At 37.0% G+C, this 18,834-nt stretch overlaps 1 protein-coding gene across 6 annotated transcripts in view; it reads left to right on the top strand.

Annotated features, from left to right (window-relative positions):
- The window catches only part of FKTN (fukutin), an 89,542-nt gene that overhangs the window by 32,604 nt on the left and 38,104 nt on the right, over window positions 1-18,834 (top strand). For all 6 annotated transcript variants that reach the window (XR_004527056.2, XM_073806353.1, XM_019949047.3 and 3 more), the window contains exons 5-8: window positions 8,013-8,290; window positions 9,201-9,333; window positions 15,974-16,103; window positions 18,071-18,204. Coding sequence is in view for 5 of the 6 variants with exons in the window: in XM_073806353.1 (XP_073662454.1) it covers window positions 8,013-8,290; window positions 9,201-9,333; window positions 15,974-16,103; window positions 18,071-18,204 (675 nt within the window). In the remaining variant the exon portion in view is untranslated. The remainder of the gene's footprint in view (window positions 1-8,012; window positions 8,291-9,200; window positions 9,334-15,973; window positions 16,104-18,070; window positions 18,205-18,834) is intronic.

The raw sequence follows: 18,834 nt of genomic DNA on the forward strand, positions 1-18,834 counted from the left end.
CTCCAGCTTTCTTTTGATTTCCATTTGCATGGAATATCTTTTTCCATCCCCTCACTTTCAGTCTGAATGTGTCCCTAGGTCTTAAGTGGGTCTCTTGTAGAGAGCATATACATGGGTCTTGTTTTCATATCCATGTAGCAGGCCTGTGTCTTTTGGTTGGAGCATTTAATCCATTCACGTTTAGGGTAATTATCGATATGTATGTTCCTATGACCATTTTCATAATTGTTTTGGGTTTGTTTTTGTAGGTCCTTTTCTTCTCTTGTGTTTCCCACTCAGAGCAGTTCCTTTAGCATTTGTTGTAGAGCTGGTTTGGTGGTGCTGAATTCTCTTAGCTTTTGCTTGTCTCTAAAGCTTTTGATTTCTCCATTGAACCTGAATGAGATCCTTGCCAGATAGAGTAATCTTGGTTGTAGTTTCTTCCCTTTCATCACTTTAAGTATATCATGCCACTCCCCTCTGGCTTGTAGAGTTTCTGCTGAGAAATCAGCTGTTAACCTTATGGGAGTTCCCTTGTATGTTATTTGTCATTTTTCCCTTGCTGCTTTTTTTTTTTGTGGTACGCGGGCCTCTCACTTTTGTGGCCTCTCCCGCTGCGGAGCACAGGCTCCGGACGCGCAGGCCTAGTGGCCATGGCTCACAGGCCCAGCCGCTCCGCGGCATGTGGGATCTTCCCAGACTGGGGTACGAACCCGTGTCCCCTGCATCAGCAGGCGGACTCTCAACCACTGTGCCACTACAGAAGCCCTCCCTTGCTGATTTTAATAATTTTTCTTTGTCTTTAATTTTTGCCAATTTGATTACTGTGTGTCTTGGCGTGTTTCTCCTTGGGTTTATCCTGTATGGGACTCTCTGCTCTTCCTGGACTTGGGTGGCTATTTCCTTTCCCATGTTAGGGAAGTTTTCGACTATAATCTCTTCAAATATTTTCTCTGGTCCTTTCTCTCTCTCTTCTCCTTCTGGCACCCCTATAATGTGAATGTTGTTGCGTTTAATGTTGTCCCAGAGGTCTCTTATGCTGTCTTCATTTCTTTTCATTCTTTTTTCTTTGTTCTGTTCCGCAGCAGTGAATTCCACCATTCTGTCTTCCAGGTCACTTATCCGTTCTTCTGCCTCAGTTATTCTGCTATTGATTCCTTCTAGTGTAGTTTTCATTTCAGTTATTGTACTGTTCATCTCTGTATGTTTGTTCTTTAATTCTTCTAGCTCTTTGTTAACATTTCTTGCATCTTCTCGATCTTTGCCTCCATTCTTTTTCCGAGGTCATGGATCATCTTCACTATCATTATTCAGAATTGTTTTTCTGGAAGGTTGCCTATCTCCACTTCATTTAGTTGTTTTTCTGGAGTTTTATCTTGTTCCTTCTTCGGGTACATAGCCCTCTGCCTTTTCATCTTGTCTATCTTTCTGTGAATGTGGTTTTTGTTCCATGGGCTTCAGGATTGTCACAATCTATCTTTTGATAGAAAATTTTTCTCAGGAGCTTCTGGTAAACTGCTTATAGCTCACTGTCTAGAACTATATTCATATGTCTCCGTGTTGTGAAGGTGGCTAAAAAAACAGGTATTTAGCATTTTCATCAGTGTAGGCAGGCAGGTAGGAAGGGATTTGGTGTTGAATTTTCGGTATCTGCCACATAAGGTATACATGAGGGTAGTATTCCTCGTCTATAGCACTATTCTTGACAGTTTGTAAGTGCATAGGACTTGTTTGATACTCGAGTGGAGTGCTTCTTAGGTGTATCCAAAAATTCAAACTTATATTTTCATCCTTTTTAAATGGTTACAAAGCAAAGGTTAGATAGTAATCAAAAAAAAAAAAAAGGTCTCAACCAAACATGTCAAAAATTTGCTTACTCCTTTATTTGGAATACCTCTGACTTTTCAGTTTCACTGTTTTTCATTCTGAGGAGTTATTCAAATAAGAGTAAGAAAATTAGCATCAGATTAAATGAGCTCAACTGTTTAGTCAGCCACCCATGATAGATGTGCACTAGCTCTGCAGTGGGTCTGTTTTAGTTGTGTTGACCCCTGATAGGTGGGGCTTATGTTCCAGGGTGACGGTATGGTCTGGCAGAGCACTATAAGCTGCCTGTTTCCTTGATTACCCAGACTCTTAGACAAGGTCTCAAGAGAGTGAGTTTTGACTTTTTTCTCCCTATGGTTCTTCCCAGGCAGTGATGCAGGTGATGAAACAGATAATATGTTTATATAACATGATGTTTGTTTGCTTGTTTTTTTGTTTTTTGTTTTTTTCTGTGGTACGCGGGCCTCTCACTGTTGTGGCCTCTCCCGTTGCGGAGCACCGGCTCCGGATGTGCAGGCTCAGCAGCCATGGCTCACAGGCCTAGCCGCTGTGCGGCATGTGGGATCTTCCCGGACCAGGGCACGAACCCGTGTCCCCTGCATCAGCAGGCGGACTCTCAACCACTGTGCCACCAGGGATGCTTGTTTTTTCGTTCCTCCCAATTTTATATTGATATTTTGAAAATATTTAAGCTTATGGAAAAGTTAGGACATGGCATTTTAATCAAAAGAATACTAGTACTAGGTTTAAAAAGTCAGATAGTAAGGCAAAGCTCATAATGAAAAAGATCAGTATCTGACTCTTCTCTCCTCCCCACCCCTTATTCCCACTCTTAGAGCCAACCACCTTCAACTCTCTCTACCTTGTTTATCTTCTCCTTTATAAATGAAATGTTTATGCTTCTATTTTTAAAATATTTCATATTTAGATTATGAATTATGAGAATTTAGCTGTCATATCTATTTTGTCTCATGTAGACACACACACACACACACACACACACACACACACTCTTCTCCCATTACCATGACTGTATCATATTTTGTAGTTAAATCAATAGTCAGTGTTTATCTTACTATGAATATATAGATAATCACATGAATGCTACCTAGTTTACTCTGAATATTTTCCTTTTCTTATATGACTCTCTTTCTCTTTTTTTGTTTGCTAGTTTTCTATATATTTATCAATAATCCATGTATGAACTCTGCAGCAGAAACATAAAACTCTCAGTAGGATCAAATACATCAGATCATTTCTCAGTTCCTTTTTTTTTTTTCTGGAGACATCCCTCCTAGATCTCATGGTCTTTCTGCCCTAATACAGTCTGATCTGCTCTGCAGATACTGTTGTATAACTCCTCTTCACAACATTTTAGGAATTCTCTTTGGAGAAAGGTTGAATGGGAGGTTGAAACCTTGCATATCTGAAGATGTTTCTTCTTACCTGCACTTTTGATTTCTAATTTGCTTCTGCTGTGTAACAGTTGTCCCCAAATTTAGTGGCTTAAACAACAACCATTTATGTAGGTTATGATTCTGTGACTTAGCAATTTGCATAGGATTCAGCTGCGCAGTTCTTCTGGTCTCAGCCAAGTTCACTTATACAGCTGCCAGTCAGCTAGGCAGCTCTGCTTCTTCAGGATGGCTGGCTGTCAGATGAGGCAGTGGAGGTGCCTGGGCCATGTGTCTTTCATTATCTAGGTTAGTCTAGGCTAGTCAGAGAAAGCAAAAGCATGCAAGGTCTCTTTACATTGTTAAAATATGAAGAGTTCTTATCCATGAACATGAAATATATCTCCTTTAATTTAGGTGTCCTTTGGTGTTCTTTAATAGAGTATATTTTTCTTACAGATTTTGTGCATCTTTGTAAGATTTATTTCTTGCTACCTTATAGTTTTGTGTGCATGGGGGGCTGTTAATGTAGATACTTTTCCTCTTCTTTTGCCAATTCATTATTATGGGTGAATTAGAATGCTGTTGTCTTTTGTGTTTTGATCTTGTTTTCCAGCAACTGTACTGAACTCTGAACTCTATAGGTAAACTCCAGTAGTTTCTCTCTCTTCCCTCAATCCCCTACCTCCTTTTCCTCCCTCTCTTTCATTTTCTCCCTCTTTGAGTGTAGGTCATTGTATTCTCTGCACAAAAAGAAAATTTGGTCTCTTCCTTTCCAACTCTTATGCCTAATTTCTTTTTCTTGTCTTATTGGTTTAGGTAAGACCCCCAGGATAATGTTGAATAAAAGTGTCTTTCTTTCTGAACTTATTACTTGGATGTTGGACTTCCAAAGTTTCATTTTCTTATCTTTGCTCTGTGATTTTTTTTCATCTCTTTTGTTAACTGTTCTACTTTTAAACAAAATCTTTAACAATGCCATTGATTTTTTTCATATTTTGCTTAAAATTTAATATCTTTATTTTCTAAAAGCTCTGTGTACTCTGTTTCTTATAGTAGCATTCTTATTTTATGAGTGCAGTTTTGTCTTTTTCCCTCTTCAGATTTTAAACGTTTGTTGTTTTTTTTTTAACTTTTTTTTAAATAAATAAATTTATTTATTTATTTATTTTTGGCTGTGTTGGGTCTTTGTCGCTGCATGTGGACTCTCTCTAGTTGCATCAAGAGGGGGCCAACTCTTCGTTGCAGTGTGCAGGCTTCTCATTGTGGTGGCTTCTTGTTGTGGAGAACAGGCTCTAGGTGCGTGGGCTTCAGTAGTTGTGGCACACGGGCTCAGTAGTTGTGGCATGCGGGCCCTTAGAGCGCAGGCTCAGTGGTTGTGGTGCACGGGCTTCGTTGCTCCACGGCATGTGGGATCTTCCCGGACCAGGGCTCGAACCCGTGTCCCTTGCATTGGCAGGCGGATTTTCAACCACTGCACCACCAGGGAAGCCCCAAGGTTTGGTGTTTTTAAAAGAAAGTCTTTTGCTTTCTACCGCATTTTGTTTTTGAAATTCCCTTCTTTGTGGGTGTTTGGGTTTTGGTATGGTTATTTTATTTTGTCTGTTTTTCATGATACAGGTTTTCTATAGTGTTCATTGATCTTTGTTCATATTTAAGAATGAGGCACTGAATACCAATTGGAAGCTTTTTTTTCTGGTTAGGCCTCATTAACTGGTGGACTTCACTATAGGGTAATAAGAGTATGCCAGCTTTTTCACTGCAAAGACTCCTAAATGTCAGTATTTGTAGGTCATTCCTATTGGACTGTTTGAGTTCCTCATAGAAAAAGCCTACAAAGCTTATAAACCTTTTTTACAACAAGTATTTTATCATTCCTTTATTTTCCCAAAACGAAGTCTATAGAAATTATAACTTACCTACGTGCATAATCTCCCAAATCCTGTAATGTCTCAACTATAGTATAAAGTAGAAATGAAAGGAAATGTATATTTCAGTGTGTAAATGCCCAGGCATGACTACACTGGAAGACATAAGGAAGTAATTCAGATGCTTGCACTTATCCTACTTATTTAGTAGGACCACTGAATGTGATAACTTCCATTATAGACTCTATTATGAATGATATGGTTTTTAGTAATATAGTTTTCCAAAACAGTAAACAAGTTTCCAACAGCAGAAAAGTAAAATTGTCTCTCCTTTAACATGGCGATTGTATTCCTTGGAAATGGAGGCTCACATAATTACAAATATGTTTTTCACTACGTGACTATCTGATAGAACATTTGAAATTATGCAGGACACAGGATAGATTTCCATATTTTGGATTTTAGGATGTCTCGTGTACCTGGCCTAGACCTCTAAATGCCAGTTGTGTCCTCAATCATTATGATAACTGAAAATATCTCCACGAATTTCTAAAATGTCTCTTGGTTACAGTACCACTTGCCTTGAGAACCAGTACTTTAGAAGAAAGAGAATATGCCATAATTGACAAAACCAGAAAGACCAGAGTCAGAAGCAAAAGGTCAGCAACACCCAGAATAAGCACACAGGGTCATGTTTATCATTTTACATAAATGACATCATACAGAGCCCTTGGATAGTCCTCCCAACACCTTCTCCCAAGGTAGAGCTAATTCATTAGATCACCAGATCTAATTACTATAGACTTAATTTACCTGTGATTTTTCTTTGTTAATATCATTACCATGAAGTGAGCAAACTACTGCCAAGGTAACTGGGAGTAGATGTGTGCAGTACAGTCTTGACCTAGGCCTTTGCTCCGTTTGATTAGAGCAACTACTTTGTTCTTGACTTTCCTCTGCCATGATTATAAAAAGGCAAGCCATTTCATAGTTCTGCCTATTTTGTCTGTCAGTCTTTCTTCCCACAACCCAAGGTCTGATCCCTCTTCAAGTTCTGTCTGGCCTTTTAAATTTTTCCCAAATTTACCAAATTATAATGCTTTTCTTTCATCCTGTACAGTAGATTCCTTCTCTGAGTTGGCCACTCTTACACTCAATCAGTACTTTCCACCTCTTAGGTTTATGAAAAAGGGGAATCCTACAGTTGATAATTCTAGTATAAGGAGTGCCAAGGTGAAATTGTATTAGCCAGACTAAGTTACATTAGTTGCTACTAAAAACAACCCTAAAATCTCATTGGTTTAGGGCAAAAAAAGGAGTAATTGTCTCTAGACAAAATCCAGTGTGGTTATTCTTGGTCAGCGATATTCCTGGATGACTTTCCTCTAAGCAGTGACTTAGGGATGCAGGCTGTTTCATTTGTATGGCTTCCCCATCTTGTAGTTCTTTGCTTCCCTACATACAGATGGAGGAGGGAAAGCAGGGAAGGTCTTATGGGACATTGTAAGGCCAGGCCTGGAAGTGGTATCTGATACTTCCATCCACATTCCTTTGACCAAAACACGATTTCACTCTATATCCAGAAAGGAGAAGACAGTTGTTATTGATACTGGTTAGCATTCTTTACCAGAATGGTCACTTTCTCTTGTTTAACAATATGAACAACAACAACAGGTATCTATTGAGCACCTGCTGGTACTAGCCACTTTGTTGATTCTTAAGGTTGAGGAACTTTCAGTCTATTAATGGAGTTTAAACAACTAAAAAACAGTACAATCAGTACTATGATAACGGTTTGTGTGTATTATAAGAGCATAAATGAGGATACAGCTAATCCAAATGACAACATTCAAAGACAATAAGTGATGCAAATAAAGTACTCTTGAAAGATGTTTATGAATGCTGTGGCTCGTAAGACTTTCAGATGCACTTCCATCCTTTAATAACTTTAATGTCTGGTATTACCACTTTATTTTCCTTAACTGTAGACTAGGTATAATATCTTCCTTGCTGACCTCACATAATTTCTATGGACATCAGATGAGATAATTAATGTGAATGAGCTTTGTACACATTATATAAATATAGACTTAAAGAAATAGTATTGTAGAGTAGAAAGAACCTTGTATTTGGTTAGATAAGACCTAAATGCTGGCAGTGGCTTTGCCTCTTATTAATTTTGTTTCTTTGGACTTCTGTGAGTCTGTTTCTTTATCTATAATATCTGTGCTCTATAAGATAGATGTCATATGTAAATGCAGTAATGTTTATAAAAATTCTTTGGAAACTGTACATTTCTATTCAAACATAAGGTGTTCTTAATAATTAATACTGGTTAATCATCTAAAGCACTGGTGTCCAGATTAGGATTAAAAATCTACCCTATAGATTAATCTGGTTATGTGAGAGTTATACTCTAACTAATGCTGTTGGAAAATGCACCTTGTTTTATAGTATATCTCAGTCTATTTTCTAATAATGTGCATTATGATAGGCTTCTATTTTAGTAGCAGTTTAAGGTGTTGGGATATAACTATGAGATGAAAACCCTGCTTTTATGAAGCACTTTTGAAGGTTATTAGAAGTGAAATTGAGAATTACAGGTTTAATTTTAAGTGCTATCCTTATATTAACGTTTACTTTATAGATACTAACCAAAGAACACTATAATGAGTGGGCATTCTCATTCCAAGGAAGAAATTTGTATTAATTTTCATAAAGAGAGTCTTTGAACATGTCTTCCATGCTGTGTGGTTTCTCTTTTTGGTACTTTCCTTTATTCTCCCACTACCACCTTTCCTTCCCCACCTTCATTTTTTAATCTTCAGGCAAAGAGCAGATTAGGACAAAAATATGTATGACTTAATTCAGTGTAAGAATCATTTTAGTTTCACTACTAGTATTTGGTTTTAAATATTCAAGTTTGATGTTTCTTTGGTTTTAGGAAAGCTGGTTTCGGATAGCTGAAAATATGGGATTTCAGTGCGTAAAGTTCGAGAGCAAGGACCCCCGGCTAGATGGGATAGACTCACTTTCTGGAACTGAAATCCCCCTGCACTACATCTGCACATTGGCCAGTCATGCTGTCCACTTGGTGGTCTTCCATGAAAGGAGCGGCAACTACCTTTGGCATGGCCATCTACGGCTCAAAGGACACATTGACAGGAAGTTTGTTCCTTTTCGAAAGTTACAGTTTGGCCGTTATCCTGGAGCTTTTGACAGGTAAATTCAGGGTCTAAAGGGGAGATGTGAAACCTGTCTTGTTCAGTCATGAATTCTTATTCTTTCTTTTACATTTAGTAATTAAATCTAAAATGTAATTCATGTAAATCAGTTTTGAAATGTAAATATTCAACAGGAAGCAACTCATGCACATGTGCCCCAGGAAATATAATATATATCTGAATGTTCATAGCAACATTGTTCTTAATGCCCCACACAAAATGTATGTGCGCATAACAAGAAGAATCATAGGGCAGGGAAACAAGGAACTCTGAACTCGCGCTCTGTGCAACAACAGAGATGAATCCTACAATGTTGAGTGACAAAAATAAGGCATAAAAGAATACAAATCTTTCTATATATATAAAGAGTTCAAACACAGGATAAAGTATGTTTGTGGATTTACATACTTACAAGTAAAAGTGTTCAAAATGTACAAACTTCCAATTATTATGAGATAAATAAGTTCTGGAAATCTGATGTACAGCATGGTGACTATAGTTAACACTGCTATGTTGTATATTTGATAGTTGCTAAGAGAGTAGATCTTGGGGCTTCCCTGGTGGCGCAGTGGTTGAGAGTCCGCCTGCTGATGCAGGGGACACGGGTTCGTGCCCCGGTCCGGGAAGATCCCACATGCCGTGGAGCGGCTGGGCCCGTGAGCCATGGCCGCTGAGCCTGCGCTTCCGGAGCCTGTGCTCCGCAACGGGAGAGGCCACAACAGTGAGAGGCCCACGTACCACAAAAAAAAAAAAAAAAAAAAAAAAGAGCATAGATCTTTAAAAATGATACCTGAGGTAATTGAAGAAAATATGCTTGAGTTTAACTATTTGCTTATATTGTATATTTTGAAGAGGCTGCCAATATTCTGAGTTAAATCCTTATAATAAGTCTTAACTTTTGTTTTCAGGCCAGAGTTACAACAAGTTACTATTGATGGATTAGAAGTTCTCATTCCAAAAGATCCAATGCACTTTCTGGAAGAAATACCACACTCTAGATTTATTGAGTGTAGGTATAAAGAAGCTCGAGCATTCTTTCAGGTTAGAGATAACCAAATATTGTACTTTTCAAATTAAAGGAAGTATATGTATAATATTTCTTGGGGGGGGAATGAAGGAACTATGGAAAGTAAGTAAGAAAACATCTTTTCTGATTTGTCTATTTTCTTCTAGATGGTTTCAATTTTTTTTAAGTAGATTAAACATTAACCTTAAGGAACAATTTCTTCCCCAGTTGAATGGTTTGATATCTATGGAGACCCTGTTTTATTTGGAGACTTTGACAGGTTCAGCACTGGCCTCCGCTTTTAGTTAGGATAGCCCATGAACTTTATAAAGATGGTATATTCTGTTCTTGAAGCAATCTGAGTAGGATGAAGCCATGTAGAATATGGACCATGCAGATTTAGAGAGGACTTCATAGAAAATACAGTTTTTCTCAGAGGGTTGGCACTGAATATGAATTTTTTGTGTTTTTGAAGGTTTTTGAAGATAAATGCTACACAAAGACCAAGTGCTTTTGAACTCTACTTTATTCTGCTGCTTTAGCTTTCTACTCAATAAACATTTATTAAAAGCTAGCTTCCCAGGAACTCTCCTGACCCCAGGGGATATAAAGATGATTTTAAAGGACATGAAAGTTCAGCTGTAAGAAATGACATGAAAGAGAGATACAGTGAAATCAGTCAAATATATGGTGGGGTTTTGGTGCCCTAATTTTTCCACTTGCCCTTTATTTTCTGGGGTTCCCTTCCAAGAAAGCTGTGTACACAAGGATAGGAGTGGAATAGGAAAATGAAGTACCAGCTGTATCATCACTGGCCAAATGCCCAGCACCCACAAATGCAAGGTTTTTTCTGGTAGGCTGTACTGGCACCCAGGGCCTAGACCTGACAGCCTGGGTGGGCCTTCCTAGCCCTGTTCCCTTAAATCTGTAGTTATGTGACTGTGAAGCATACCCAGTCAGCCTCGTGGATGAAAAGCTGGAAAACCGCATGTGTGGCTGGGCCAGCAGTATTAGGCAAGTGCTGCCCATCATATCCCCACCACAGAGTAGTAGGAAGCAGAAGAGATGCAGACTGGTGCTTGCACTTGACCATGCATTCACTGTTCCTGCCTCAGGGGAGTTTTTTTCTGGTTGCCACCTCTGTCATAGCAATTACCACAATTAATTGTGAATGTCAGTCTTGTCCCCCTACAAGATTGTGTGAACTTCTTGATGGCAGGCATCTTATTTTACTCACCTCTGTAGCCCCAGTATCTAGCACAGTAGCTGGTGCAAAGAAAAGCTCCTCTAGTGATGGAAAAATGCATGAAGAATAAGGTGCTCATCCGAATCAAATGGTTTCTTTCCAGGACACTTATTAGAGCTACTCTATTACCTAGCAAGCATTTGCCCAAACTCATTTTATTGAACTTTGTGAGAAGGCAGTGTAAGATGTAAAATGTTTCAAGATATTGAGAAATCATGAGAATAGTGTTATATTTTTTTAATTGCATATTTTCACTTTTGCTTTTTAGATTTTAAGGGCAACCATTCAGTCAGCATTAGAGTAAAGAATGTGGATGACAGTTGCTCAGAGGGCTAATCAGCTTATCATAGCCTCATACTATTGGTGTTTAAAGTACCATCACATAGCAAGGCTATAATGCTATTGACAGGTTTCTCTTCATAACAGGATCAAGTGGAACTTTGTATTCATTCTCTTTTTTTTTATGCTGAATCTTTTTTTTTTAATTTTATTTATTTTTTAATTTTATTTTTGGCTGTATTGGGTGTTCGTTGCTGTGTGCAGGCTTTCTCTAGTTGTGGCGAGCAGGGGCTACTCTTGGTTGCGGTGTGCGGTCTTATTGTGGTGGCTTCTCTTGTTATGGAGCACGGGCTGTAGGCTTCAGTAGTTGTGGCACGCAGGCTCAGTCGTTGTGGCACACGGGCTTAGTTTCTCCGCGGCATGTGGGATCTTCCCGGACCAGGGCTTGAACCTGTGTCCCCTGCATTGGCAGGTGGATTCTCAACTACTGCGCCACCAGGGAAGTCCCAAACTTTGTCTTCATTCTTCATCATGTTATTTGTGTCCTTCACTAGTAGCAAGACAGACTCGTGATTACTGATTTGTTTTCCTCTTCTGCTAATGTACTGTTATTACTGATATAGAGTACCTAATGGGATTGATAACTTTTTTTAATCCTTACCCTTGTAAATGTTTCATTCTTCATCATTTCTTACGTTATAACCACAGGAAGGTCAGTTTTCAAATTAAGGTGAACATACATAACTTTGAACACTTGATGGCGCCAAACAGTCTTAAATACAATGCCTGGTGTTGGAAAAAAAAAATCAATGAATCTACTAGATCTCACAAAGCAGCCTCCTAACTTTCTTCCTTTTTTTTTATAATAATTTTTGGAAACGTTTTCAAACTTTCAGAAAAGTTACAGATGCAATACAAATAATTCTTTTTCCTGAATCATTTGCAAGTAAGTTGTCAACATCTGCCCCACAACTTCAAATAATTTAGTATTTCTTGAAAACAAGAACATTGTCCTACATGTCTTAGTACAAAAATCAGGAAATTAATATAAAGATTATTACCATTTAATCCTCATTCAAGTTTTGCTAATTATCCCAATAATGACTATTATAATAAAAGGATTCTGTTCAGAATCACATGTTGCATTTAATTTTTCTGTCTCTTTAGTTTCCTTCAGTCTGGAACAGTTTCACAATCACTTTTTAACTTTTATGACTTTGATACTTTTGAAGATTACAGGCCAGATATTTTGTACATTGTCCCTTGTTTGGGGTTTGTTTGGTTTTTCCTCAAGTTAGATTTAGGTTATATACCTTTAGTAGGAATAACACAGAAGTGATTCTGTGCTTTCACTTCATCCTGTTGGGCGCTGCATGATTTTGATTTGTCCCATTACTATTGACTTTTACATTGATTACGTGATTAAAGTTCTGTCTGCTGGCTTCGCCCTGGTGAAGTTTCTATTTTTCCCTTTGTAATTAATAGGTATTTGGCATGAAGGTACTTTAAAAGTCTGTAAATATTGTCAATATCTTCCTCAAACTTTCAAGTTTCTTTGTTTATATCAATATGAACTCATGATTTCCTATTTTCTTCAATGAGTTATAGTGCACTATTTTCTTCATTTATTTTGATCCTCAAACTGTTCCATATTTGGCCAGTGGAAGCCCCTTCACGTGACTTCTGTGTCTTTTTGACATGTCTCCATCATCTTTTGAGCACCTTCTTGCTTTTTGGCTCAAGATATTCTAGGTTCATCTTGTAATTTCCCTGCTACAATCCTGGAATCAGCCATCTCTCTGGATACTGATTCCTTTTAGAAGCCAAGCCTGGAGGCCAGATTTGCTTGCCTGCAGGACCTCCCAGTGACAGGAGTAGAGTGTGTGTGTATTTACTTCTGTATCTGTCTGTCTCTCACGATCCATGAATCCACATTGATGTCTTCAGTCTAATTTATATTTCAATTAAATAACATAGGGTTCATTTCCATTTTTGTGACTCCCTTCTCAAACAGTGAGAAACCTGACTTATGTTACCCTTAATATATTTACTTATTTGTTCAGTCTCCCATTGTTTCTGCTGTTCGCTCTCCCACATGGATGCTATCCTCATCCTGCTTAGGTGTTGCTCTCCCCCACTGGGCTACTCCCATATATAGACACACTTCTCATCTTGCTCAGGCTCTGGCTCCCCACACTGGACTCTTCTCCATGTGGATGCCCTCGACGCCTTCTCAGGCTCCGATACCCATGCCAGGCCACCACTGTGCGCTTTCTTGCTCTGCCTCATCTAATGGCTCTAGTTTAGAAGAGTCCAGGGAGGGAAGGAGAACAGAGGGGAAGTGCTCTCCTGGCTTACTTTATTTACTTTAATTATTTTCCCAATCTACCAAGAAGTTTAGGACTAGGATAATACACATTTTCCTGCACTTGATTTTGTTTCGGCAGTAACCATCAAAAAATAATTGATGAGCTTCAGTTTGTTGAGTTCCAGTAAAAAACTAGAGGGGAGTATGGAAATATCTGGACCCCTGGCCCAGAAATATCTAGAAAGCCACATTCATATCCTCTTTCTTCTACTAAGTTGCTCTGAGACCTGGGGCAAATTTCTGAGCCTTAGTTTCCTCATCTGTGAAATGAGTGGACACCTTCTGTCATTTTATTGTTTTTCATCTATATTTTGGGGAAAGATTTGGGGAAAGGTTGTCTGAACAGGAAAGATCATATGGACTGGTATTTAAATTAGGATTTAGTCTTTTTCTAAGAGGCATGGTAATCCCAAGATTTATATGAGACATTTTTAAATGAAAAGAAGTATGTATAACTATAACTTTTAAAGTCCATAACAGATGTATAAGGTGTATAGGTATATATGTGTTTATACTTTAACGCATATGAGGGTCAATTCTAAGAAATGGAATTTCTGGGAGTGTCATGTTATTTATTAAAGGTATGTCAGAGCTGGGAGAGTGTCTATGCAGGGGCAGCCTCAGTTGGACATAATTGTCAGAGTAATATTTTTGTATAACACAAAGTTTTCATTTCTGTTACTTAATTTGATCCTTTCAGTTACTCTGTGAAATAAGCCAAGGATTCACCATTAACTGATAAGAAAACTGAGGTTTCAAGATGTAAGTTACATAGTCATTATTGGCTGAGCATGGAGTAAATTCTGGGTCTCCAAATTTCTAGCTCCAGGCTTTCCCCCCTACAACAGGGATATGAACATGCATCTCTCATGCCAATCATATGTTCTAAGAGAATTGTGGCTCTGAGGATGTTTTCATATTGAAAAGATCCCACATACTTTGTGTATTCTGGAGAATGTAACTTATCTTCAGGAATCCATCTTTTTTCCTAGGGATACTTTTTGCTTGAGATATATGGTCCTTCTAGGAACTATATTTCCTCCTGCTGTATTGTAAAAGAATGCCAGGATATTTTAAGATATCGTGGGATGAGAGGGGATTAGTCAGTTATTTACTCATTTACGCATTTATCAATATGTGTTGCTCACATATTATATACCAGGCACCATTTTCAATTTGTACATACAGTGATGGAGAGATTCAGTACTTGCCTTAAAGGATTCATGTTTACAGCCTATTGGAGGAAATATAAATAGAATCAGCAATTAGAATGAAATATGATAAGGGGGATGGGTGAAATAGGTGAAGGGGATTAAGAGATATAAACTTCCAGGTATAAAACGAATATGTCATGGGGATGTAATATACACACTAGGGAATATAGTCAGTAATATTGTAATAACTCTGTATGATGACAGATGGTAGCTAGAGTTATCATGGTGATCATTTTGTAATGTATAAAAATATTGAATCACTATGTTGTACACCTGAAACTAATATGATATTATATGTCAGTTACAATTCAATTTTAAAAAAAGACTTTGATCTTTTGTTCTGGAACAAAAAGAATTAAATATGATAAGAATTATAATAAAAGTATATATAAATGGTAACTGTTATAAGGTCACTGAACAGATTATTTTATTTGTCTCTGTCTATATCTAGTACCAAACGTAATTTCTTGCTCTTTAAATGTTGAGCTGAAGAGGAGCCCTGGGAGAATAAATACATTTGTGTTCCTGGGAAAATCAGGGAATGCTTTTCAGAGGGTGGAACTGAGACCTGAAAGATTTTGTTAGTCAAGGGCATTTCAGACAGAGGAAACATGTTGACACAGAGGCATGAAAAGTTGTGATATATTTGGGGAGTGAAATATGAGAAGGGTGGAGATAAGGCTGGACCAGTACTCTGGCCCTGAACACAGTGTCCTTGTCTGCCATGCCAAGAAGTTTAGATTTTGTCCCATAGGTAGTGAAGCATCAATGAAGAATTTTCAGTGCTTTCTTCAGTTCCAGAACACCCTAAAAATGAAGAAAAGCAAAAAGACTATAAGTAAATGACAGTAATATTTGTATAGAATTTCAAAATTTGTGAGACATTTTTCTGTCATTATCTCTTTAAATCTTCACAGCAGTCCTGCAAAGTATAATTATTATTCTTTAATTATTGATGAGAAAATTATATCTGAGAGAGGTTTGTTCTTTGATTCTCTCATTCATTCAAGTACTGTTTTAGACATTGGAGATATAGTGATAAACAAAATGAAGTCACTTTCCTCATAGAGCTTATGTTCTTCTGAGGCACTATGCCCAGAGTCATAGCTAAAATGAAGTGAGTTTAGACTTGAACACAATCTGATTCAAAAATCCCACATTCTTTGTACTATACTGTTCTGTCCTAAAGACCATTTGCACCAGTGAATGATGAAAACGTCACTGAAGGCCTTGTGCTTCAGATATGCCTGTAGCTCTCTTAATTAACCTTCTTTTCCCCTAACTACCCAATCTGCTAAATCGTGATGTAGAGGACGGAGTTGATAAAGGTATAAATCTCATCCTTTGAGAATCCTGGGTATAGTCCTTCCCATTTAACTTGTCTCTCCTAGAATCCACTCTTATAGTCTTATTTTAATGTGTGACTAACAAGGAATTCTGAAACTTGATTTTTATAATCAAAAAATATATAATATGGGATTAATTTTCAAGTTTAATTTGGATGTCACAGAAATATTTCTGGCAACTTAGAAATGGCTATAATAGCTGACTATTTATTATATCTGTAGCAATACCTTGATGATAACACTGTGGAAGCTATGGCCTTTCGGAAGAGTGCAAAGGAATTGTTGCAACTAGCAGCCAAAACATTAAAGAAATTGGGAGTACGGTTCTGGCTGAGCAGTGGAACTTGTCTAGGTAAAATTCTTGTTACTTTACATTTGTCTTTTTGACATTTCATCCTCTTTGGCTCTAAGGATGACTGCTTGAGATGACAAAACATCAGTGGTATTCGAAGCATCATATTTATAGAAAGAATAAACATAGTGCATGGAGCAAGGATTTATTGATTTTTTTTAAAGAAATAACTTCAGAAGCATAAAACAGAATTAAGGCCATGTTGTGTGTCCCAAAATTATAAGTAATTTGTATAAAATTTATATCAGAACATGTAGACTACATGTGATTCTCAGATAATCTTAAGCATTTTATTATTTCTATCCCAAAGGTTGTTATTACCTTAAAAAAAAAAAACTGTGTTCTGTTTCTTTACTTACACACAATACAAATAACTTGCATTGCACCAAAAGTTTCTAAGAGGAAAGGGAATGTCATAAGGTCTTCCACGAATCTTTTCCAGATCATGATTGGACATCACTGTCTTACCACATTCTGTTCATTCTGAGATGGGGAAATGTAGAATCCAAGAAAGATTTCTGGATCTCCTTCTATTGTGCATTAGCTCAAACTCCTTTGGATTTTAGAATTATTTAGAATTTAACATTTTTTTGTTTTTATTCCCTCTTGTTTATAACTGTAGTTGATTATATCTGTATTTGTTCTATCTTAATTATAACTATATTTGTACAAAAATTAATTTTGTTCCTGCTTTTATAGGGTTACCATATAATTTATTGTCCAATTCAAGAGACTTTTTGAGAGTGAAAGGAGTGCCATTAGTAATTATGTTGGTACAACAGATGTAAACAGGGTTGTATGGTTATCCTGTCAATTAGGCTTTGAGGAAAATTCCCATGGTTCTTCCTGTCAAGGAGCTTCCAGCTAGAGTAACCCCCACCCCCCCCAAAAAAGTACATCTCATTTATGTGATACATGCTTTAAGGTTTAACTTTCTGGAGTAAGATTGTTTTATAGACTGTCATCATTTATCATGATATCTTTTGAGTTCTTAGCCCCATGGTTTTCTTGATCATTTATCATGATATCTTTTGAGTTCTTAGCCCCATGGTTTTCTTAATTTAAGGGCATTTATAAAATGAGGGAGTTGGATTAGATGATACTTAAGGAGTCTTCCATTTTTAGTAGTTCATGATTCTTTGATAGATGTGGATTGTAGATTTTTCTTAAACTAGAGATGAGATCCCATGCTAGGCTTCTAAAGATCTATGTTAAAATGGAGTTAAAGTTTAGAATTCCAAACAGTATTTCTCAAAGATAATCATAGACATTTATTTACTTTTTGAATACTTTGAATGGAAGGATTAGAAGGATAATAAGAGAAACTCAGAGCCCTTAGTAATATTAAGGTATAAAGTTTGCCTTTTTAGAACATTATTATAGCCCCAATTTAGAAGTAGATACATAGTAAATATGTAGGAATATCTTTTGACAGTATGCTGAAAATTGAGGCTGGTACTGCTCTTCTTTTTTATGTGATCCATCAGACATGAGCTGTTCAGAGCTGTTAAGTTCTACAAATTACTGCTCAGGAAAGGGATATAGCTTAAGCAAAAGAATTAAATTATATTTTTTAGCATATCTTAAAAGCAACCTTCATTATAAGAGATTTATGATTAAACATTTTAAAAAGTAACTTAATGTTTTAAATGGATGGCCCAGTTAACATTATTAAAGCTAATAGTTTATTCAGAAATTACAGTACATCATGAAAGTTTTTGAGGCTGCTGAGTGCTCAAACCAGTAAAAATGAAGGAAGGAAGGAATAAAAGAAGTGTTCTTCAACAAGTGGCTCCTATAATCACAGATATTAAGTTGGGATCTAATTTTTTTTTAATTTTGGTAAAGCACACCAAGTCTAATCCTGTGAAATAAAATACACTGTTACAAAGACTATCCATTATAATAATGACTAATTTTTTCCAAACTTAAGTTTTTAAAAAAGTTTTCTCATTCTTTTTTTTTAGGATGGTATCGGCAGTGCGGCATTATTCCTTATAGTAAAGATGTTGACCTAGGAATTTTTATACAAGATTACAAATCTGATATTATTTCAGCATTTCAAGATGCAGGACTCCCACTCAAGCACAAATTTGGGAAGGTCAGTAATAAAAATCTGATTTACTTCATTAGTAACATGTCTCAAAAGTAAAGTTTATATTAAGCAACTCAGAGATGTTTAAAAGCACTGTATGTAGCATTTTATCACTCATTATCGGCCAGGATGAGTTCAGCCGAAGATTATTACCACTTGTGACTTCTGCACTATTTAAGGAAAACTAGAAAATCTGGCTTTCTATTGACCATGAGAAGGCAAAAAGGAGCTTGGACTCTTGCTGAAGAATTTATTGCCATTATATTAGGCAATAATATAACATAATTAATTAATATAATATATGATTAATATAATAAGAATCTCATCTACCTTACCTGAAGTTATGTTTTTTCTCATGAGTCATTTAATTTTATGTTCACGTAGGCATCATATTATTATCAACTTGAAACATTCCATTGATTGCTAAGAATTAGAAATACAGGGACTTCCCTGGCGGTCTTCCCTTCCCATTGCCTTCTAATGCAGGTGGTGTGGTTTGATCCCTGGTCGGGGAGCTAAGATCCCACATGCCTCTCGGCCAAAAAAAACCAAAACACAAAACAGAAGCAATGTTGTAACAAATTCAGTAAAGACTTTAAAAAATGGTCCACGTCAAAAAAAAAAAAAAAAAGCTTA

This window comes from Tursiops truncatus, chromosome 6, assembly GCF_011762595.2.
Source record: "Tursiops truncatus isolate mTurTru1 chromosome 6, mTurTru1.mat.Y, whole genome shotgun sequence".
NCBI lineage: Eukaryota > Metazoa > Chordata > Mammalia > Artiodactyla > Delphinidae > Tursiops > Tursiops truncatus.